General features: G+C 47.1%; 1 protein-coding gene across 2 annotated transcripts in view; it reads right to left on the reverse strand.

The window, feature by feature from the left end:
- Hrs (Hepatocyte growth factor regulated tyrosine kinase substrate) overlaps positions 1-25,264 on the reverse strand; it is a 39,671-nt gene that overhangs the window by 3,902 nt on the left and 10,505 nt on the right. For both annotated transcript variants that reach the window (XM_084603571.1, XM_084603570.1), the window contains exons 8-14: positions 24,727-24,808; positions 22,933-23,034; positions 20,469-20,549; positions 16,132-16,353; positions 15,197-15,407; positions 13,681-13,853; positions 7,629-8,334 (exon numbers count right to left, since the gene is read on the reverse strand). In XM_084603571.1, coding sequence (XP_084459697.1) covers positions 7,629-8,334; positions 13,681-13,853; positions 15,197-15,407; positions 16,132-16,353; positions 20,469-20,549; positions 22,933-23,034; positions 24,727-24,808 — 1,577 coding nt within the window. The remainder of the gene's footprint in view (positions 1-7,628; positions 8,335-13,680; positions 13,854-15,196; positions 15,408-16,131; positions 16,354-20,468; positions 20,550-22,932; positions 23,035-24,726; positions 24,809-25,264) is intronic.

Here is a 25,264-nt window from a genome sequence, read left to right on the forward strand (position 1 = left end):
CGGAGGAACCTAGGCCTACCACCTGAGCACGGGCCGTTGGAATTCACCACCGCAGCTGCCCCTCGACCCGTCATGCAAACGCCAACGTATTACACTTTCCAGAACCCACGACTGCCTAAGGTTTTCCACGGCTGTCAAACGGAAGACGTCGAAGACTGGCTCACCCAGTTTGAACGCGTCGCCGCATTTAATCAGTGGGACGACACCGCAAAGCTCAGGAACGTCTTCTTCAGCCTGGAAGATGGCGCTCGTACATGGTACGAGAATCGCGAAGGCGCCCTAACATCGTGGCGCGAGTTCTGTCGCTGCATCCTGGACACCTACACCAGCCCGGATCGCCGAGAACGAGCGGAAAGGGCTTTACACTCTCGCATACAGATGCCGAACGAGACCATAACCATGTACGTGGAGGACATGACTAGGCTGTTCCGACAATCTGACCCGGCCATGCCCGAAGAGAAAAAGGTACGCCATCTCATGCACGGCGTTAAGGAACAACTGTTCGCTGGGCTCGTGCGCAATCCGCCGAGCACAGTTGCAAAGTTTCTTTCGGAGGCAGTCACGATGGAAAGGATGCTCCAGCAGCAGTCTACGACAGGCCGGTACTCGCCGCTTCGCTCACGGAGCCGCATTCGGCCTTCGGGGCTAGTCCGGATCTTCTTCGCGACATCATCCGCTCCATTTTGCGTGAAGAGCTCCAGACGCTCTTCGGTGCTCCCCAGCCGACGATCGGCTCTATCGCTAGTATTGTCCGAGAAGAGCTCCAACAAGCATTTCGGCCTTCGGTACCATCCGCTAACCCGCCATCCTTCTCCACCGAGCCCTGTCGGCAAACCTATGCGGACATCTTGCGACGTTCCCCAACCGATTCCACACAATTACCGCCACCCGACCAAGGCTCGCTGTATTCAGCCCACCCCGAGCCGTACATCAACAACCGCCGACCACCCCACCGAAAGGCAGACCTGTGGCGTGCCCCAAATCGGCAGCGCCTGTGCTTCCACTGCGGAGAACCTGGCCACCTGTATCGACAGTGCCCATATCGACAACTGGGACTGAAGGGTTTCCCCATCGACATGCGTAGCCCTCCTTTAGGCCAACGACCCCGGGATATTGAGGACTACGTATCCCAGCAGCGCATGGCGCCAACTTCTAGACGACAGTCACAATCTCCGTCTCCACGCCGACTATCCTCGCAGGCCAGCTCCTCCTGGATGGCGCAGCGACGGCCGTCTAGTCCGAGCCGGGAAAACTAAAGACAGCGACCTCAGGGGGCGAGGCCGCTTCAAATCGACGTGACGAAGACCCCCCGACAACGCCACCTGTGAGCGACCGCGACTTGATGGCCCCGACGACAGTTTGTACACGTGAAGATAGACTCTCGCTGGATATACCCGTGGTCCTCGACGGCTATAAGGTTAGCGCATTGGTAGACACTGGTGCTGATTTTTCCATTTTAAGCGGGAAGCTAGCGGCGCTTCTAAAAAAAGTGATGACGCCATGGTCTGGCACGCAGATTCGAACCGCTGGCGGGCATGTCGTAACTCCGAGCGGTCAGTGCACGGCGAGAGTCCAAATTCGCAACTCCACGTTTGTTGTAAGTTGCCTTGTAATACCTGACTGCTCCCGTGACTGTATCCTTGGTGTCGATTTTCTTCGGGAGTATGGGGCCATTATCGATCTCCGGAAGCGTACCGTGACCTTTTCAACTGAGAAAGCGGATGATACTGACACCGCAGACCGCCAAAGCCACGCCCCTCTTCGAATTACCGCCGAGAGCGTTTCTATTCCGCCACGTTCCAGTGTTTTTGTGACCGTTAACTGCGATGAACTGCGTGACGGAACAGCGGTCACTGAGGGCAACCAGTCCCTTTTGCTCACCCACGGCATCACCTCGGCGCGGAGTCTCATCCATCTCCGTAACTGCCAATCTGAGCTCCTGGTGACTAACTTCACGAACGAGCCCCGCCATCTTTTCCGCGCTACCGCTATCGCATTCGCCGACGCCTTAGCGGACATTTCTGAATGTTTTACGTTCGGAGAAGTTGAAAATGTGCACCCATCCCTTGATCGTCTGGATATTAGTGCAGATCTCTCGGAAACACAGCAGCACGACCTACGTTCTCTCCTTTTAAAATACAGTGCTTGTTTCGCGACATCATCGAAAATTCGGCAGACGCCTCTTGTGAAGCACCGTATAATTACTCCCGACGATGCCCGCCCTATACGCCAGCAGCCGTACCGCATCTCAACGACGGGACGTGAAGCGATTCACACACAGGTTCAGGAGATGCTTCGTGATGGTGTCATCCAGCCCTCCAACAGTCCGTGGTCGTCCCCTGTCGTGCTTGTGAAAAAAAAGGATGGCACCCTTCGCTTCTGTGTTGACTATCGAAAGTTGAACGACATCACTAAAAAAGACGTCTACTCGCTGCCCCGTATCGACGATTCGCTCGACAAGCTTCGTCGCACCCAGTACTTCTCCTCCATTGACTTGAAGAGCGGGTACTGGCAGATTGAGGTTGATGAGCGGGACCGCGAAAAAACAGCTTTTGTTACCCCAGACGGACTGTATGAGTTTAAAGTGCTGCCATTCGGCCTATGTTCAGCGCCGGCTACTTTTCAGCGCATGATGGACACCGTTCTCGCTGGCCTCAAATGGCAAATCTGTTTAGTTTATCTCGACGACGATGTCGTGTTCTCTGAAACCTTTGGAGAACACCTTGAACGCCTTCGAGCAGTATTAGATGCCCTCCGGTCAGCTGACTTGACGCTCAAGCCCGAAAAGTGCCACTTTGGCTACAAAGAGTTGAAGTTTCTTGGTCATCTTGTGAGTGCCGCAGGCGTTAGGCCAGACCCCGACAAAACTGCCGCTGTCGCAAAATTTCCCGTTCCTACCATGAAGAGGAGTTTAAAACGTTTCCTGGGTTTGTGTGCGTACTACCGCCGCTTCATCGCCGACTTTTCCAAGGTAGCCGCACCCCTGACCCGCCTCACACGGCATGATACACAGTTCGTGTGGGCCGCCGAGCAACAGGAGCTTTTGCGGAGCTACGCAGACGACTGCAAACTACTCCTGTTCTTGCGCACTTTGATGAAGACGCTACCACCGAAATCCACACCGACGCCAGCAACATCGGCCTTGGCGCTGTACTCGTACAACACCAAGCTGGCGTGGAAAGGGTCATTGCGTATGCCAGCCGCACGCTCTCCCGCGCTGAAACAAATTATTCCACTACTGAAAAGGAATGCCTCGCAGTTGTGTGGGCAACTATGAAATTTAGGCCTTACCTCTATGGACGCGCGTTTAAAGTCGTTACTGACCACCATTCTCTGTGCTGGCTGGCCAATCTCCGTGATCCATCAGGGCGCCTAGCACGATGGAGCCTTCGCTTTCAAGAATTTGATTACTCCATTGTGTACAAATCTGGTCAGAAGCACGAAGATGCTGACGCGCTGTCGCGGGCACCCGTTGGATTTGTCGATAACGCCACGGATGACAGAAGTTTTCTTGGACTACTGAATGCCTCAGATATAATGACCCGACAGCGAGCTGACCCAGACCTTCGACCTGTCATTGACCATCTGGAGGGTTGCGCTGCTGACGTCCCCCGCCAGTTTGGAAGGCACCTTTCTGCATTCTGTCTTCGGAATGGCGTTTTATTCAAGAAAAACTCCAGCACTGTTGATCGAGCGCACCTCCTTGTCGTGCCGGCCGACCTTCGCGACGACATCCTTTTTGCTTGCCACGATGAGCCAACCTCCGGCCACTTAGGCTTTGCACGCACACTCGCTCGAGTTCGTCAAGCCTATTATTGGCCTAAACTTTCTGACGCCGTCCATCGCTACGTCAGAGGCTGCCGCGAGTGTCAACGTCGGAAGGTACCACCTCTCAAACCCGCGGGTTTGCTCCAACCTATTATTCCACCTCGGACGCCGTTTGACCAAGTCGGCATCGACCTACTGGGCCCATTTCCGCTGTCATCGACGGGTAACAAATGGATTATAGTCGCGACCGACTATCTCACACGTTATGCGGAAACCAAGGCAGTGCAGCGGGGCACATCAATTGAGATCGCTCAATTCTTCATGCAGCAAATCGTGTTGCGTCATGGCGCACCGTCCTTAGTCGTAACCGATCGAGGCACCGCCTTTACGGCACAGCTCATGCACGACGTGCTCGAGCTTAGTCATACCAGCCACCGGAAAACTACTGCATATCACCTGCAGACGAATGGCCTCACGGAGAGACTCAACAAAATCATCGCCGACATGATCGCAATGTACATAGACTCGCAGCACAAAAACTGGGATGAAATTCTCCCCTACATCACTTATGCCTACAACACGGCCACCCAAGAGACGACGCGTTTTACACCATTTCGCCTAGTCTACGGACGTGACGTTCAGACGATGTTGGATGCTATGCTTCCGAGCTGCACAGATGATCATCCACTCATGCCAGACGCCGAACAGTTTGCTCAGCGCGCTGAGGAAGCACGTCTACTTTCCCGAATTCACATTCAGCAACAGCAGGGCACGGATGCACGCCGCTACAACCTCCGTCATCGACACGTCGCCTACCATCCCGAAGAGAAAGTTTGGGTATGGACCCCAGTGCGTCGGCCCGGATTGTGTGATAAACTGATTTCCCGTTACTTCGGACCTTACGAAGTTCTGCGCCGAGTCACGGAAGTAACATACGAAGTTCTCCCAGTGGGTACTGTGCAGCCCTCGCGTCGACAACCACGCTCCGAGGTCGTGCACGTCGTCCGCATGAAGCCCTATTTCACGCGGTAGTGCGCTATGCACTTGTTTCGTTGTCGCGTAGGACACCTTACCTCGCACTCCGTCCCTTATTTCTCTTTTTTAAGAGAGGGAGTAATGCCACCTGGTGTCTCCATGTTCTTGCTACACCTGGAAGAAGAGGACACTGAAGTTGACTCGCGTGCTGTGCGCCGAACGTTTTGCCTGCTGGTACGGCTTCGTCTTGTCGTCTGTTACGTCTAGCCCTGTTGTCCGTGACACTATAGAGTACATCTATATTATCCGCTATATACTTATTGACAAGGAGATCTACTCCTAGTTGTCGCCTGTCCGGTAAACCTCGATAACACAGTACATGCCTCGTTCGGCCTCCTGACCTTACTAAGCCCAATGACATCCCATTTCATACCCTCTAGTTCTGCTAACAGCACTGCTAAACTAGCTTCACTAGCTAGGGTTCTAGCGTTAAACGTTGCCAGGGTCAGTTTCCAATGGCGGCCTGTCCAGCGGAGCCAAGAATTCTTAGCACCCCCTGCTGCGTCACAGGTCTGACCGCCACCGTGGTCAGTTGTTCCGCAGCCGCTGGTGACTGAGGGCCGGGGTTTTTATAGGCCTAATCATGGGAGGTTGCGGCCAATTATTGCACCAGGGTGGCCAACTTTTGTTCTGGTGAGGGAGTGCGTTGCCGGAGGGGTTCACCGACATCAAGTCGCACCATAAGCCTGCTTATGCAATTCCGTCGACAGGCGGAGTATTTTTTTTTTCATCCGGTGGAGAATTGTGCGGCACCGGGATTCGAACCCCGGTCCTCTTGCATGCGAGTACCGCTATGCCATCGCTGCAACTGGTTTGATGTACCGACGATTTAAGAGGCAAGAATATAGCGTGCCCGCACTTAGTGGTGTGCCATCTCAAGTGACATGCCGTCCACTGCAGAATGCTTTGGAACTGGCCGTATTTTATAAGAGGTCTAATCCCATTGGAGGTATACCGTAGATAGAACAATATGATTAAAATTACAACACCGTTTGTTTCCATAGTGCCTTCTGGCACCCAAGCAAATGAAGCAGGCCAGGGCTCGTATCTTAACGTGCATCGCATTCAAAAGAGCAACGTTAGACAACTACTGATAGGCTTAAAAGAACGAAAGTAGCCGTAAGGCATTCAACCTGCTGCATACACTTCCAGTGTTTTGGGAAACGAGATGCCGTTGAAAAGAACATTTTGCAAAGGGATGGAAGTTGACATACAAGCCTATACGAGAGCCAGTGGTACCTATAGCGCGTTGCAAAATTAGAGGCGTGATGTAGAATGCTTTTCCCAGCTAAACCGCGGAATCCTCGCAGTTCAAATTTTGCGCAGAAATTGTATTTTGTTGCTAGTATTTTTAATACCAAATTTGTTTGGGGTACTTGTCTGATTCGATCAAAAGAAGTCAGATGTTCCCACCTTATGCAGCAGCAACTACGCCAGACGAGCCGCTGCCCCAGCGATGGTACTGGTGTCGCCATCTAATGCTGCTTACAACAACTCAAACCTTTTGCCAAAAACGTTCGCCCCCTTTTTTTCCTGCTACATAGTTGTTGTAAGCAGCATGAGGTGGCGCCACCAGTACCATCGCTGGGGCAGCGGCTTGTCTGTCGTCGTCGCCGCCGCATAAGATGGGAACATTTAACTTCTTTGATCAAATCAGGCAAGTACCCCAAACAAATTTGGTATTAAAAATACTAGCAACAAAATACAATTTCTGCGCAAAATTTGAACTGCGAGGATACCGCGGTTTAGCTGGTAAAAGCATTCTACATCGCGCCTCTAATTGTGCAACGCGCTGTAGGTCTGTGGAACGACATGACAAAAGATGACAGCAATCATCACCATCATCAGCCTGACTATACCCACTGCAGGGCGAAGGCCTCTCCCATATTTCTCCACTTAACCCGGTTCTGTGCTAGCTGCATCCACTTGACCCCCGCGAACTTCTTAACCTCATCCGCCCACCTAACTTTCTGCCGCCTTCTGCTAAGCTTTCCTTCTTTTGGAATCCAGTTTGTTACCCTAAGCGACTATCGGTTATCCTCTCTTCGCACTACATGTCCTGCCCATGGCCATTTCTTCTTCTTAATTTCCACTAGAATGTCGGTAACTTGAGTTATTTCTCTGACCCACTCTGCACGCTTTCTATCTCTTAATGTTACCCCTACCATTTTTCGTTCCATAGCCCTCTGGGTTGTCCTCAACTTAAGTAGAACTCTGCTGGTTAGCCTCCACATGCTGTCACCCTCCACCAAAAGGGTGACAGCAATGTCGCCTGGAAAATGCCAGTTCTCAACAGTACACAGAGTTTGGCATGCAGAAACAAAAAAATGCTTGCTACAGATAACTGCACACCATCAAGGTGCTCAGCAAAAACGCTTTGAATACAATCTTACTCTACTGTTAGACAGCCATTAATGCTGTGGAAGCATTCCATACGGATGGTGTATCCGTGCATTAGGTATCCAGTTCCGATTTTATACTGCTCGTTGGTGCCCCCCACCCTAACTGCGATACAGCCTGACCGGTTTCAACTTGACATGAAACTCTTGCCTTTGTTTCACCAAAATGTGTCCACATTTTTTTTCTGTTTACCAGAACTGAATGTGACGGCCATACTATGAGCCCTACCTAGCTCCGATGTGCATTCCATTGCCCACCGAGATCATACAACTACGGGATGCATACTTCCACTCTGGAGAGCGGTCACTCTCTAGTCTAGCTATATATAATGCACATTGCTCAGCAGGTAAGTGGTAACACCATTTACCAAGGACATAGATCCAGTCATCTTTTAAATAACTCATGCACAAGACAGGTGGGCTTACCCTGCTGCATGCTGTAAGCCTGGAAGTCCATAGGATGCCCCATGGGACCGGGCATGCTCACGGGGCCGTACTGGCCCATCATGGCATGGGGTGGTGCCGTCCCCATCATGTACGGCACGGTGCCCGCTGCTGCATGGGTCGGCGACCGGTATGGCGGTGGTGCTACCGGTATGTGCACAGGTCTCGCCTGCTGTGGTGGCATCTGCGAGGGCAATGACATTGGTCCCGACTGTGGAGGTAGCGAATGCATTGAGAGGTGTCCTTGTGGTGGCATGGCGTGTCCCGGAGGTGGGACTCCATGCTGTGCAGGTGTCCCGTGCTGCTGGGCTATGGAGTGCCCCTGTGGTGGAAGGTGCCCTTGTGTCATCACGTGTCCCTGAGTTGTGGACATTGGCAAGCCTGGTTGGTGTGGCATGGGGTGACCTTGAGGCGGTGGTGGCATCATCTGGCCTGGTGGCATTGGCCCTCCATGAAGCTGTGGTGGAAGGTGCATCTGCGGATCCTGCGGTGCCCCCATGCTTACGGGTGGTGGCTGCTGCGATGGTGCCATGCTGACAGAGTGTGGTGGCATCCCAGGTGGTGGCTGGTTCGAGAATCCGGCACCCCCGTGGTGGTACTGCTTCTGAAGCTCGTGCCGCATCTGCAGTTCCCGCTCCTGCTCTTGCATGCGCTGAAGGGCAAGCTGGTGCTGGTACTGCAAGTACTCCTGCAAGAACAAAAACATGAAACATGAGTGAGCAAAAAATGTTTCAAATGAAGGTACTTGCCAGACAAAATCTCAATCTCCTGCTACTGCCACACAATGGTGCCACAAACAATTCTAATCTTTATTTGTTCTTTTTCGGCAACCGCTGGCAAGTGGCATTATCACTGTGATTCTAGTGCACAGATCAATCCTGTATTCCTTGTTTGTTCATGCTCATTGCCATGTGATGCAACTTTATCATTTTCTGTATTGCGCAAGATGCACCGAAGATGTATCTCAAAGATTCTGGCCACTTACATGTGTTTCTACAGGTGAGACGGGCATTCTCAGTCCGACAACCAGGGAGCACATTTGTTGCTATTGCCACCGCCAAGTTGTTTAGCTCTTTTGCGGGCGTAGTCAGTCCAATAAAGAGTTGATTTCAGTACTATTACGCCTGCCTCCCCTTTTGGTGCCTATGGCCGTGTCACCACCATGTAACAAAAGTGTGCAGAGAAAAATCGAACACCTCACATAAGCCGGCAGTACCACTATGTTCATGAGCTTTTTGAATTCTTTCCCTGCTCAGTGAGTGACATGGCAAGGAAATAGCTCAGCCTTGTTCTATAACATTCAAAACCTTCAAATCTTGTGTAAGACCCATGTGAGACATGCAAGGTCAGAAAGGACACCATCAATGCTGTACATGCTCACCCCACACAAACAATTAATGAATCACACTGACTGCAGCAATGAAAATGAGCAATATGTTAGGTCAAGAAATTCTGCACTGCAAACAAAAATATTTGAGCAAGCAGAGGCTAAACAGCATTTCGTGTATGCAGTAGAGAATAGTTATAGCATAAAGTAGTTGGCAATAAGCTAGTGACCCACAGGCTCCACACACACTCAGACTGGCTTGCACATGGCATGTGGCACCATCTGGTGCCTTCAAGGCGATCTGCACATGTGCAGTGGCCCCCAGTGGAAGCAAATCATGGTATGCTATGACTATGTCTAATAATTTCACTGAAACTTCTCCTTTAAGGCACGTAAAATCCATTGCTAAAAAATAAATAAGGCTTGCACAAATAAGAGCATGAGACATAATGTGAAAGATTCCTCCATAAAAGTAAATTCTTTTCTATGTAAACTTAGCGAGGCTTCACTAATACACCTGTCTTCTTTCTTCTGTATCCAGAACGCCTCTAAAATTTCGCGCACCATCTTACCCCAACTCTTATTAAGCCTGCTAAACAATGGCTCACACTTGCACTTCTGACAGTGCAGGGGTAAATTTGACCCCTTCCCATTTTCTATGAAATTCTCATATTCCCTTATTCTATCGTTGATACATCTTCCAGTCTGCCCTATATATACTTTACCGCACGTCAGTGGAATCTCGTCAATCACTCCCACCACACATCCAATAAAACTCTTTACATGCTTCTTATCGCATTGTGCTTTCTTTCTCCTTCCTATTAATGCACACAACCCACCCAGTTTTTTTGGTGCAGAAAACAAAACTGGCACCTCATACCTACCTGCCACCTTTTTCAGGCAGTGCGCCACTCTATGAATATGAGGTATCACTTGTGGGCGTTTATTTCTCAACTTATCTGCAGTCCTTTTTTCCCCTTTCATTTTCTGAAGCAGAGACTCTGCTACCCCACAAATAATCGTAACCAGGACACCAGCCACCTGAAGCCTTTGTAATTGGTTATTGAAGCTATCCTCAGCCATATGTTCACATGATTTTAACAGGGCCGACTCCAAACAAAGGGAAGCTATTCCTCTTTTAACAGTCTTTGAATGGGCTGAACCATATGGAAGTAGCTCTTTTTTAGCCCTGGGAAAATACTTCCAACACACTTCCGCATCACAAATTTTCATATTTAAATCTAGAAATTGCAACTCGTCCACAGGTAGTTCATGAGTAAAAGTAAGTCCTTTTCCTTGTATCCTAAAAATAGAAAGAACGCGTTCCACACTTTGAATCACTGCAGAGCCCTTATCCAAAATAACTAAGAAATCATCAACATATCTAAATATTTTAAAACCTAAGGGGGGAGGCTACCCTTGAACACCAACTTTTTTATTTCTTGAGGTATTCGAATGAAATTGTCAGGGTATGCTCATAGTACACACATTTGAAGAACTACCAAGTTTCATGGAGCTGGGCTCATCGGTTCTCAAGTTAGAGGAGTATATCGAGATAGTTTACATAGGTCCCTAGGGGCGGGCCTGGAGAATTTGCAAAATGTGCTAGCAGTGTGAAATTTGTTATGGTCATTCCTGGATAGTTTTCCCAGGGCAAGACAATTCCCTTTTTCCAAATTTCTTCTCTGAAAAATTTTAGTACAGCCCCAAATTTAGTGTTAAAATTTACACCTGACAATGATATTTTAATTGACTGCCCCTAATTACACATGAAATATTTTGAAGAAAACAAATTGTCTTGCCCTCAGAAATTTACTGAGGTATGTAACAAAAAAAACCTCATGAAAATCCAATAAGCGGTTCTCTAGCTATGACTTTCCCTAGGAGCCACACCGTGCAAAAAATTGATTCTGAGAAAACGGCTCTCAAAGGTTGAGAGAACAATAACTTTTTTGTTTCTCAAGTTATCATGATGAAATTTTCAGGAGAGGCTCATGACATTAACAAATGAAAAACCACCAAGTTTCATAGAATTGTGCATGCTAGTTCTCAATTTATAGAAGCATATCAAATTGGTTCGAATAGGTCCTTATATCAAGGCTGGAGAAATTGCGATGGGCACTGGCATTGTGCAATTTGTCATGCTGATTCCTAGATAGGTTCCTCAGGGCAAGACAAAGCCCTTTTTTCTGAATTTTCTTGCTGAAAAATAGCATAGCCCACTTATAACGGCCCCACTTGAAACTTGAAGTCCGGTGCGATCGTCAAACTATACATGAGGGCTATGGCACTCCGTCTCGGCTACAACGAACATCTGTGTGACTAGCCGATCGGCTACAGTGAACGCCTTGGTGCCGCGGACCACTTTCCACATGTTGAGATCCGTCGATCCTGTGCTCTGCAAGCCGCGACAATCGACATTCCCAATTCCCCCGCGGCATTTCGCCCTAGCATGATGGGCGGCTCAGACGCAGCAAGCCGCATCCCGGTTTATCTCTCGCGGCATTTCGCCGGAGGAACGAGGAGCGGCCACGGTGTAAGCTACTTCTTACACCGTGGGAGCAGCCCAAACGCGGTAAGCGACTTCCCGGGTTATCTTCCGCGACATAAACGCCGGAAAAAAAAGCTAGCCAAGTCTGCACTGAACGCGTGCCGCATCTCAAGGCATCGTGAGCGACCATGCAACATTTAACATGTTGCACGAAACCGTTCAGAGGGCACGACGAGAGATCGTAAATCCGGCGATCGCAAAAATGACGAAAGGCGAACAGATCGCACGAAGTACAAAGACAGCCAACAACGACAGCAAGCAAAGTGCCGTAGCAGACGACGCAGGGAGGAGACCGACGCGTCAGCAGCCAATAGTAGTCGCCCGATCCCCCGCGTTCTCGCGGAGCGCGCGCTTTGCCCAATCGCAGCCTTGAATTCGAGCGCGGGGAACTTGAAAGCTGCTACGAGGCTCCCAATCGGAAGCATGTCACGCCTCGACCGCGCCGCCGAGGGTGGCAGAAGAAAGCGCAAGAATTCACAAACAAAACAAAACCAAGATGGCGGCGCTCAGTTCGGCGGGAGAGGAATGGCGCGCGCGCTAAGTTTGGGAATTTTCGGCGCTTGCTCGCTGCTCCGCAGCTGCCGCCGCTTGTTAAATAATTAATTTTGAGTATTTCTACGGCGAGTTGGGCATTGATAATTACAGAAATGGTAGTTTATAAGACATACTACCGGAATATATAATCTTCAAAAAATCGACTGCTTTGCGATTTTTCGGTTTTCAAAGGTCGCGTCCCCCCTTAAGGGATGCATAAATTGCTCTGTGAACAGAAGATTTTGGATAAGGGCTCTGCAGTGATTGAAAGTGTGGAACACGTCCTTTCTATTTTTAGGACACAAGGAAAAGGACTTACTTTTACTCATGAACTAAACCCTGCCAGAAATCTTGATCAATCTGCTGTTTCATCTAGAGAGCTGTCGTGCCTTCTATGTGGGCTAAGCCATCTTCCATGGATGCACAATCGGCGATGGCGATACGGCCGCACCCTTTGCGCGGCAACAGACAGAGATTGCGATGATGATAGTGCTCATATCTCGCGGATTTCTAAGACAGTCCGTTTTCACCGCATATGTCGAGTTTTCACGTAATTTTATAAATCAATCAGACAAATTTTCGTGGTAAACATCTACCGGGTGGCGATAAAACTATCACTGTATCCGATTCACCACCAATAATCGATCGTTATAACTGGTTTATTTTTACATGGTACCAATGGGAAAATTGATAAGTCCCAAGAATTTGATCGTTATAAGCAATATATTGTTATATCTGATATCGTTATAAGTGGACTGCACTGTACTGAAACACAAATACCACTTCTATGGCCAACGAAGAGATGGGCCAATGACTTCAAATGGAAAGGAGTGGAAAAGCCTGTTCCAGTCTGCCCATAGACATTCGCAGAGCAAGAAAGCAATGTCTTAAAGTAGTACATTTGCACAAGTAGAAAGCCTCAATACAGAACAGCAGCATGCAACATCGTGTGTCTGTGTAATGCTACGAGCCTTGCTTGGCAGTGCAGTTTTGCAAGTTCATCAAGTGTGATGGAACTGTGGATAAAGTTCTGCATACACATAACTGCACATGCTGTGAACTAGTCAGGTAGGCTGTTTTCAGGCACATGGGAGCACAACACACTTGAAAGCATATTTCTCAGGCCTTATCCAGATAGTGGTTGTAACAGGAGCAATATATGTAAGGCAGCAGTGATGGGTTTCCATTTGCAACTTACAATTCATCATCACTGCATGTGACAATGCGCGTCAGAAAGAAACAGTTGCGTGTAGGGTAGCCGGTGCGCAATAGTTGACGCTAGAACTGCTTGCACAACTACAGACTTTTAAAAAGAGGCAGCACTGCAAACTGCAACTTCACCAGAAATTTGTACATTTCCGAAAGTTGACCAATGCAGCGAAAGGAAACCTAGAAACTTGCACATTCTCATTTTTTCATTCCCCGGCATTCATGATGTGGAATTACAGCCGCCAGTTGTGCTCAAGTGTCAGCACTGCTTTTACACCTGCTGTGCTCTTTAGTCGTGCAAGTGCTCCAAGCTTCAGTTGCTGATGAAGGTACAGTAGCGGTCTAGACAATAGGATAAACCATGTATCGCAACACACAATACCACACGACAAAACAGCGGCAACAATCCCCACCTGCTTCTTCTGTCGCATAATGTGCAGTTTCTGGGCCATCTGAATCTGGCGCTGCCTCTCAGCTTCATCGGCCTCCCGCCGCAGTTGCTCACGGTGCTCCTCCCGAAGCGCATCCAGGGCCGCCCGTGCGTCTCGGATCTGGGCCAGTTTGTCCTGCAGGCCTTCATAGTACTCTGCGTACACAGGCGTCAAGACGGGCGGCGGGTTTACAACAGGCAGCGGCTTTGTGTTCAAAAGAATTTGAGAGAGGCGGATCTTTAAGAATGTGAAAGTGCGAAGGGATTTTGGGCGATGAAATGCAATAGAACCTAGGTGAAATGAATCTCATAGCGTAACAAAAAAATAAGCATCATCCGAAACTTTACACAATAAAAAGCAAAGAAACAAAATCTATAAGTAGAAGCATGGGAAATGCATTTGCACATATCTGTTCACAGGTCAGAGGATTTATTTATGGCCATTAAGCCAGAGCTCGCTACTTGCAAGAAGTACAGTGCGACAGGTGGTCACCAGACTGTTTACTGTGCGTACAGCATAACTAGCAACGTTCAAGCCAAAGATGAGCGGGATAGAGCTCCAGATTGGGGTGGCAGCTCATGCATTCATAGTATCTGCAGGGACGTGGGAGAGAGTTCAGAACATCCAAAATTTTGCACATTGTACACAATGAACTTTGAGTGGAGAAAGAAGATTCATATCCAGAAATTTAATTGCATCAAACGGGTTCGTATCACTAAGAGTCTACAGTACTTTTGAACTTTGCAAATTCCATTCTTTCTGTCTGTGCCATTCCATACGCAACGCACTGACATCTCACTACTGCCTGAAGACCAAAATTTGCTGAATGGCTAGAATATATGCAATGAAAACAAACTTAGTGACCTGTTCCTTTTTTAATTTAGTATAGTGCTTATTGTCTGACAGTGTAAAGTGACAAAGTAAACTAATGGAGAAAAAGCATGCACGCATGCACATCGTTATGAAGACCAGGAAATATGGGTACACTCATATCCCCCAGCCATTTTTAGAATTTTCCACCTGTACCCTCATCAGGAGAAAAATTACCACACAACTACAGTGAAACCCCAACAAATTCAGGGAAAGAATTTATTATCTGAAAAACATTTTATCTAAACTACACAATTTTGAAAAATCTAACTAACATTTTTAGAAACAGCAGAAAGAAATACATATACACATCGAATTTCGTTACATTATCTCTAATAATAAAAAGTTTTGTTTTGAGACCAGTGTCTCCCCTTAATATGCGCGGTAGTCCTCTCAGAGCGAGGGAAGCAACAAGGGAAAAAAAAAAAAAGCATTGAACGTAAACACATCATGCTGTGTAATGCCACAGCCCTGTGATAGCCATTATGCTGTCCTGCCGTCCCCTCCACCTAAACCACACTGCACTGCCAGTGCAAATGGCCCCACTTTCTCCCACTTCACTACACTCCAGATGTGGTGTAGCTGTGAACCCTCAGATACGTGAATCCATGGCACAAGATGTGCTCACCACGCAAGTCCTCCTGTTGCTGCAGGTGGTGCAGCAGCTGCGAGTGCATGTTGCTGACACTCAGGAAGAGGCTCTGGACGTATGAGTCGTTGCCCACGGGCCGCCCGCGCGCTGCATTGCTCTGCAGCCGGTTGACAAACACCTCCAACGTGGAACGCAGCTGGGTCACAAACTCTTCGAGCTGGGAGTCCGCTTCACCACCATCCAGTTTCTGGGAAAGACACAGTCACAGATGCCCAAGCGCTAGAGAAACTGACACAAGGGCGCCTGGCAATTCAATGAAGAAAACAAGCAGAGCTAAAGGAAATGCTGGGATGGATTATAAGAGCATCCCCTTTGAAACGGGGTGGTGGCAGTTTCCACCATGCTCAACTTCCCCCCCCCCCCCCCCCCATTTCGAATGCTATTATACATCTCTCCACTATTTTGTCATTTCAGTCATTAAATTTCAATTTAAAAAAAGAAATCCACATATTAAGAATTTTATGAACAACAGTGTGTGAGAAGTTGCACAGTGAACTAAGCTGAGATATTCTTTGCCACCAACTGGTGCATTCATGCACCACAGCATATCCTAAGATGCCTCTGAGGACCCAACAGGCCCCGCCGTGGTGGCGCAGTGGTTAGGGCGCTCGACTGCTGCGCCCAAGGATACGAGAGCAAATCCCAGTCATGGTGGCCGCTTTCTGATAGAGGTGAAAAAGAAGGTGCCTCTGTGGTGTGCGACATCAGTGCAAGTTAAAGAAATTTCCAGAGCCCTCCACTACGGCGCCTCTTTATAGCCAGAGTCATTTTAGAATGCTACACCCCATAAACCAAACCAAATCAAATCTCATGTCCCAACACATATGAATCATTAGACCTCTACAGGAGCCCAAGCAACATATAACAGTTGCAGCTAGCAAAGCATAGTTCAAGTACAGCCTGCAACTCGCCTCTGCATTCTTTAGGGGCACAATGTATGGTGACCCCGTGGATGTCGGTGCGCTGGGTATGGGGCTCTGCCGCGATGGTAGCCCGTCAACTGCGGCCCCATCCTGTTGCTGCTGCTGCTGCTGCCGCTGCTCCCAGTAGGCACGGTTGAGGTAACGCGCCAGTTCGGGATCTCCGTCTGCCAGGTCCTTGCGACGTGTCTTGTCGAGCGTCTTGTCAACAGCCTGTTTTGCAATTAGATCACTCATGTATTGCAAGTCCTGAAAGTGAGCTGCGAGTATTATTTGCTCAGCATAAAATGGAAATTTGTAATCTGACATGTCCACTGTTTACCACAGAAACAAAGCATGACTGGGCATGTTCTACAAGCACTGATGGCATTTTAGAAATGGCAAGTGTATTCTATGTTATGCACATGCTGTGCATTTATACTTGATGCCGGCAATCTTGAATAGAGGGCCAAACACTGGCTCCCCCCATTAAGAAAGAAATAAACATATAACAAACATTCTGAAAAAAGCATAAAGCAATAAAAGTACTCTAGAATAAAGAGCGGGTAGCCCTACAAGCAATACTTCCTCATAATTGGGTACAACAGAACACTGCTGTCTTCCACCTAAAGGAAGAAGGCACAAAAAATTTGAAACCTGACATCACATATGTAGCAGTTTTCGACATCAACATTTAAATTTTGATTCACATTTAATTCGCGGCAGGGCATAACGAAACATCCTATATCCCTGGTTTAGCAACATGGAATTTACCAAAAACTGTGGCTTCTGAAATAATCAGGAATAGCATGATGATGTATGCACCTTCCCATTTAAGCCTCCAATGCAATGCAGTCATTGCAGCTTGGATAAATGCACAAAAGGTAATCCCTTAAGTTGCAGTACCCCTTAAATAGCAGTAACTAACACCATACACAACATAGAATGTTCAAGAATAGGAGGAAAGTCCTTTTTAAGTGACAATTCTAACAGCGACGTTGCTGTGTGCTCGGTCGATGTCAAAGATTTCTAGTCCATACCGCAGGAGGAACTAATGGTTTCGTTAAGAATGCAAATGCAGACAGGTACGGGGCAGTCGCTTTTTCAAAACACCTGCGGGACGTCTACTCGGGGGTTGACTTTTGTTCTTTGGGATGAAAAAGCAAACATTTAAAAATGCGGTGTGTGAATTGAGTCATGCATTGCGCCTTTACTCAGTGATTTGTATCCGACTAGAAAAGACGGGTTCCTTAACCTAACCCTCGCTGGCTCAAATGTTAAAAACGTGTTTAGGTATGTTGATGACTACTTTGTAACGGCCAAGGTGTGAGCACTCTAGATATAGTGATGGAGGTCATGGGTCACTTTGCGTGAGCTTTGCAGCCACCTGCCGTCACGCATGAGCTTCCTGCCCAAGGGTCTCTCAGGTTTGTGGACTCGAGTTTACAAGAGGGCATGAGGAGAGAAAGCGCCACTCATTTTATTCGGCTTACTTAAAGCTGAGCAATTTGTTCCTGACAAAGGCCTTGAGGAAGTCATGTGTCCACAAAATGGAAGTCAGCTTTCTTCTTCAAATAGATTGGCTTGGCAGTGTGGGAAGTTACCCCCCACACTTGCTGGTATCCGTTGCCAAGCAGATGAAAAAGCCCATGATGTGGGCTAGGCGAGAGCAGCAGGTTGGTCCAAGGAAAAAGAAAGAAAGGAGACAACAGTAGGACTATCTAATATTCGCAATGTTTCACATCGCCTCAAAAGAATTGGGCGAAAAGCTGGCATGAATGCAGTGATGACCGTCCCTATCAAACTCAACAGTCTGCGTAGGCGAGCGAATGATAATGCTGCAACAAGAAGCAGGGCTGCACGATTAGGCACCAAACCCCCGAAGGTCTCGTATATTCGTTGCCTGTGACATGTGGGAAAGAATACATAGGACGGACTGGCAGGTGCGTGAATTAAAGACTTCTAGAACATAAAACGAAATTTGAGCAAGCATTCAGAAACCTTGGGATTCATTGCAGAGACTGTTCCTCAAAAATTTGTGCACTGCAGCTCAGTTAACGCAAAGCAATTGTCAGCCACAAAGAACAGTTGGTCCAAGCAACTATCGAGGTTGAGCGATGGCTTTATCAGCACGCTGTCTGTTGCATTAACAGACAAGGAACTGCACATGTTAAGAATGTCATTCACCTTTTTGATTACAACTCGTTGCCTGTCACTTGAGATTGCCTCAATGATATGGTTGTGATGCATGTGATTTGAGGTGTGGTGCAGATGTTATAAGAAGACGTGCTTCTTCGAAATAACTGAGCTGTAAGTCGGCGCTTGTTTCTTGTCCCATTATTCCAAGCTGTTCTGCCACAAACTCCTAGGCAAACAGTTCTTCTTCTGGTGACAAAATTTCCCTCAGAATTTCAAATAAAGACAGAACTACCTCCACGAGACAGGCAATAAAATTGATATGACAGGAATGACAAAAAGGCAAAAGTTTGAAAAGGTTCAGAAACGAGTGGTATACTATACAGTTATCTTCTACAGTGCACGGCATCACAGCAGTGAGCAACTACCTTGTACCTCACAAGATGTGATCCAGAATGATTCTGCTCATTTCACCCTATCCAAAAATACATATGGCACCTGGTGTAAAATTAACAAAATCTAACTTCTATTGCTGTTCTATGAGGCTATCAGCGTACAACTTGTCAATGACCCTTCCCGAACTGTACCATCATTCCCAGCACCAAAAATACCTCTGCTTCCTCAAGGCATGGGTAAAGCTATCAACCAGCATCCTTCAGTTGCTGCTTGACCATGCAATATAAAACCTGTATATGAGTCTCTTGCCCCACGCATCACACAACAGCAGTTTTCCTCTTTTTGCACTGCATTAGCTAACACCATTAATGATTGCGCTCCCAAAATTGATGTCATGTTACAGCTAGCACAATCAAATATGAGCAAGGAATTGAGAAAAAAAAAAAAAAAAACTACAGGTGCTGTTTTATACATAAACGTTTAGTAGCCAATAAGATAGGACAGCTGCTAAGCATCAATGCACGCATTCTGTGGCATCACAAACACGGTGCTTTGGGACGAGGAAGTATCCGTGCTGTAACGGACCACTTGTAGGACTTTTATTGAAATGAGACCATATATTATTTCACTGCAGGTTCCGCTGCCAGAAGCTTCACTTCCCTTTCACAATAACTTCATTATCATTATCACACTGGACAATGTCTTCAGTATTTACAATGCCACCACAGGTGACAAGGCAGCTTCCAGGACATTAGCAGGTACAAATTTCATAGCGAAAGATTCAAATTATTGTTGTTCCCACAAGCGACCCAAAATTGGAATAAGTTGCCGAATAATATCACCAGCAGTTCTTTAGGCGCTTTTTTGGATGGCTTGTCAAATACAGAATGGGAATAAGTGCACTGCCTTAGGATGTATTTTTGTCATGTTTTCTACGTGCGTGATTTATCTTATCGCATGCCATTTTCTTTGCACTAGATATTTTGCAACCAAGAATCTTTTCTATTTTATGCAGAAACATGACTGCATGCAATTACTTTTTCTGTGTACATAAATTTGTCCCTGTCATACAAAAGCCTTCAGCATGAGGCCAATGGTATGTTGCAAATAAATAATAAACAAATAAATAAGAGCAAACACATACAGTACTGGGACATTAGAAAGGCACTGGCTCATGATTACAATACTCAGCAATGCAAAATTGTGTGCAGCTGCTGAGAGTGTGCAGTCATCTATGGTAGGCAAAATGGGCCACTTTTTCACATTACTATATTTGAGTTCACTAACTACAGAGGGGGTACTGCGCACAATTCACTGCATCTGTGCATTTCTTGCTGCCTGTAATCACCGCCCCTTTTCAATGCCTCAAGGCTCGAGTGTTCTAGTAATATACATATTTTTAAATGCTAATTTACCGAAGTCCTAGTTGTGTACTACGTTTACACACGTCCTACAGGGCAGCACAGTAGTTCACTCACCACAGTTGGGCAAAACGAGACCACATGCACACAAATCCTAACTGCTCAAACACAGCAACAACTGTTGGGAGAGTCGGTCTTGTTAAACTTAGCAACAGCACACTTAGACAGAAGGGAAGAGAAGACGCAACACAGCAGACAAAAGGCTGTGCCCCTTAAATGACGGGGCAAAGTGGTGGGCTATCACTACAGGCAGTGCGTAGCGCTCTCAAAACATGCTGGAGCCTCGGATAATACGAAGAAAAGTACCAAGGAACCCTGGTAATGTAAAAATGGACAGGGAACACTGCTGCTAGTTAATGCCGTCTCGAGAGAAAAGAAGGCAAATACTGCACTCACATCTGTAGCCGAAGGCAGTGTGCTCGTCGCATTGGTCGTGGTTGTGTTCTGCGTTGTGCTGGCAGGCTGCCAAGACCTCCGCTGAAAGCACAAGAAGGAAGCACAGGTAGAGCGCACAACCATGCATCAGCTAGAACATGTGCTTGCCACCAGGAAGAGCTGCCGCCTTTCACACTGCGAACCCTCCCACGAAGAATGCATAGGTTGCCAGGAAACGAAAAAGCTCACTTCCATGCTTATGGGCATGAAAATACTATGGAATTCATGAACTCCTTTTCTTTGTTGTGATAACTTGCTCTTCAAGGTAACAGGTAAAGCAATTTTAAAACCGTAAGAAACAGCAAGCAAAACAGAATCGAGGCAGTGCTCACATTCAAAGCGAGGCAGCGTTCTGCATAATGCCCCAGCAACACGAACATATTACTGGACGAAGCTTTCCCCTTTTTTTATTGATGTCTGTTTCTGTGGGGTGTCACCAAGCGACATTAGCAATGAGGGAGACCACAAAGTAGCGATGCAAACAGATTTTGACCAAGTGCTGCTTTATCTGTGTCCTGCATTCGTCTTCATTGAAATGCTGCCACTGAGGCTAGGATAGATCCTGCATACTCGGACACAGCAGCTGAGTGCCACCATGGCAGGCTAGGGGAGAGAACCTTCACTATGCACTGCCCTTTGAAAGCAACTGCAAATGACGACTTCACCCATGAGATGTCTGAAGTGAGCAAATACAAGCCTGAGAAGACTTGTTTGCCGAACAAACTGCAAGTGTTCATTCCTGGGGAATGTTTGCAATGTCACAAATGCAGTGGTGTCTGTAGAAATTGCTCAAACTGAGGTCATGAAAACGGAAAACTTTATAACGGACAAGAGCAGACACAAAAAGCTGCACAGCCGCTTAACTAAGCAAAACCATTCAAGATGTAGAAGAGAATCCAAAGTAAATGTTTTAATGAAATATGCGATCCCCCTGCCTCTTTTACATCCAATGCCACTTGTTCCTTTCGCTGCTGTTTAACACTTTCCTGTCTGCGCCTATTCCCATCGACAGCCCGCTATTGATGGTTTCACAATTTGAATTTCCCCCCTTTCAAAGCGCTCCTTGACAAGCGGCGTCATCCAATAGGAAATAGAGGAACCCTCCTTTCAGTTTTGCTTTTGATTTAATTTTTCCGCCGTGCCGCGCCCGTCCAGATGGCATGCCAGATGTTCTCCGGAGTCAGGTGATCGGTGCTCTTGTTTACATCATGGTGTCGACGTCGCACGCTCCTGCTGTGCAGAAACGGGTGTTTCCACGAAAGTTGACGCATCGGAAAGCTCGTTTTTGGATGCGAACAGCAACTGTGATGACTCGGAAGACAAATTCAGCTCCTCTGATTTTAGCATTGACAGCAAAACTATGTCAAACTGACACGGAATGTCGAAAGCCATGCCCCGATAAGTGTCACCCGCTACCACTATCGATGGTCGAATTTTCCCGCTTCGAAGCATTTCTTGATGAGTGGCATCATTCAGTGGTAAATAGAAGATCCCTTCTTTCAGTTTTGCTTTTGGTTTTATTTTTTCCGCCGTGCCCCGCCCATCCAAGATGGTCTCTGGAGTCGAGTGATCGACGCTCCTTGTTTAAATCATAGCGTTGACATCGTGTGCTTCTGCTTCCGTGCAGTTCCGCGGAAGTTGACTCATCGGAAAGCTCGTTCTTGGATGCGAACAGCAGCAGTGATGACTCGGAAGACGAATTCAATTCTTCAGACTTTAGCAATGACAGCGAAACTATGTCAAACCAACCCGAAATGGAGACAGCCATGCCTCAATAAGTTTCGCGTTCGGTCCCCCCAAAATTTCCACTTTTGCTGCGCGCTGATTGAGAGATTATTGTCTGAAGGTCACAACTGTTATCTGCAGGATGACGCCTTTTGGGTAGTATTACGTGCCTCCGACAGCGCAGAAAGTCGTGTTTTCCGCTAGACGACGGCCAGGGTTCGACCTCAACGTAGTCTACCTCGACTACTGTTCTCTTTCCTAACTCAGCGAATACTGTACAGAGAAAGCTAGAATTTGCTGCAACATTGCGTTGGTCCCTGTTGTAAAAAAACGTATATTTAGAAAAATTTGTTTTACTTGTATTAAAAAAATTTTGATATATTTGATAAAAAAATACTTATAAAATAAATATATCGATTGTCACTAATAACATTGTGAAGAGGAATTCCTCCTCTACAATTTTATACTAGACACTCCTGTACCAAGCAAGTTTTCTTGAAAATATTAATGACACCATCCAAAAACCACCCCTTTTCCAGCGGACGGGAAAGTGTTAACAAACAAAGGCAGAACTTTGTGTCTAAAAGTAGACAGCACTGCTAGAGAGAGGCTCCATCTCCTGTACCTTAATCCCGAAGCCCCCTCATTAACTTCTCTGCTATTAAATGCCAACGGTACTACAAACACTGGTGTCTCTCACGTTGGAACGCTGGTTGGTTTCTACTTCGCTCTTGGAGAGGGCCAAGGCAAGCTGAAGCTCCTCTTCCTCCTGCAGCTCCTGCTCGGACTTCCCACCAGCGGGCTGCACAGCATGCATAGCACACTTCATGTTCACCCAATTCAGTCAATCTTTAGTGGGCACACTGTGGGAGTAACTCCGCAAAAGGCCAGACAACTTCCAACAGATGCGAGCCCAAGGTTAAAAATTGGGAGAAAGAGAGGAGATGTTGGAATAATTTTGTTAGCGGTTAAAACACGGACACAAAGAACACGATACACAGGGGACACCCACTAGTGTCCCTTCTTACGCCAGAGAAGTCCTTTTCTTACGAACCGAGAAAAGCAAAATTATAAGCCAGTGTGTGCGATCTCTAAATTGATTAGAATGAACATTCAGTACATAACACACATGTAGACACAAGCATGACTAACAGAGAAGTGTCTGGCTGAATATCAGGCCAGGTTGCAAAAATGTGCCTGGCAAGAATCTACCCAGTGCGTGCAACAGAATAAAGGCACAAAAAAAAGGAGGAAAACAGCTCCAGACTGTTAGACAGGCTTCAAAAACAAATAGTGAATCTCTCCTTAAGCGTTGGGGCTGTCGCAGCATGGCAGAAGATGTAAATTGGAGTACATTTCATTCCACTGCCTAGCACGCTCACAACAAAACTTGAATAGCACTCAGCCAGAAACACATATGCAGGAATTTATGCTCTCATTTTGTGTTTCAGGAATCGACCCTGGAAGGCCTTAAATCTCATACTTAACTCAGTTACGAATTTAAAATTTTCAATCAATTGAATCTACTGACTTGAATTGATAATGCAAATGAATTAAATGCAAGCCACCTGCTGCTGTGGGCAGGTGGCAAAGTGTAGAAATGGAAATCCTCCCTTCAATCATAGGGAGGAGGAAGAGAAGGGAGACACGACATAGTGACTGCCACAGGAAGATTGGTTTGGTTTGTGGGGTTTAACGTTCCAAAGCAACTCAGGCTATGAGAGACGCCGTAGTGGAGGACTCCGGAAATTTCGACCACTTGGGGTTCGTGCACTGACATCGTACAGCCCACGGGCACCTTGCTTTTCGTCTACATTGAAAAGCGGCCGCTGAGGCCGGGATCCGATCCCGCATCCTCGGGCACAGTAGTCGAGCGCCGTAACAACTGCACCACCCCGGCGGGGTGCCACAAGAAGAACCCACAGGGTGTCTGTCAGAGACAGAGGGGAGGTGGGTGCTGCCATGGAAACAACCCAGTAGGTGGCTACAATGGAAGGCTGACATGCTTTACAATGATGGCAAGGAAGACGAGAGAGGAAAGCAAGAAGTGAAGAGCACGATACGATTTCGGTGTCCAAGGACCTTGCCTTGCATTGTGTGAACAAATGAGCTTTTTTGAAAAATGTGTGCAGCTAAATGGCTAAGCCAAAGCTATGACAACTTTCTCTAACTAATACAGCAAGCAAGGTCACCTTAGCTCTGAAGTTGTTTTTTAAACCGCTGATACGATTTCGGTGTCCAAGGACCTTGCCTTGCATTGTGTGAACAAATGAGCTTTTTTGAAAAATGTGTGCAGCTAAATGGCTAAGCCAAAGCTATGACAACTTTCTCTAACTAATACAGCAAGCAAGGTCACCTTAGCTCTGAAGTTGTTTTTTAAACTGCTGCTTGAACAACACATGCTTGAACTGAACCTATTAGGCGACACTCTACACAATAAGCAGCAGTGCACATTGCGAGATGTGAGAATGATTAAGTTTTGCAGTAAACTTACTGCCGATGCTGTCTGGCTAGGAGAAGACTGCTCCGATCCGCTTCCCTTTTGAGACACCTTAGCCGTTGCAACTTTGCTTGCGCTATGCGGAGGAAAAAAAAAAAGCATGAAATGAGGGGAGCTGAGGAGGTTAGCCCTTCAAGTGCAAAAAGAGCATTGTTACCAGTGATAAAAAAATGCCATTCTATCTTTTAACTAATCTATTTTTTTCAGTACCACTGCATATGAGCAAGATAATATCCTAACATGCCAAGTGTTATACTTTATCATTTGACATCCAAATTCAGAAGTGTGAGCTATAGTACTGTCAACTAACGACTACAGCAGTGACTGTTAAGGAAATCACATGTCCAAAGGTTCCAGACACCACAAAGATGCTTCTAGAAATTTGCGATGATAGGCAAAGGACCTTTCCATTCCCTGAGGTTTTGTTTGAAGGGAGAAGGAAAACTTGGGCACTGAGAATCCCACGTGAACCCATAAGTTTACATTATTTAGTCTTTGCCTCTCTATCTGAACAGAGTTGACATGTTCGAAA

The sequence above is a fragment of the Amblyomma maculatum genome, chromosome 5, assembly GCF_055883805.1.
Source record: "Amblyomma maculatum isolate TAMU_Amacu chromosome 5, ASM5588380v1, whole genome shotgun sequence".
Classification (NCBI taxonomy): Eukaryota; Metazoa; Arthropoda; class Arachnida; order Ixodida; family Ixodidae; genus Amblyomma; species Amblyomma maculatum.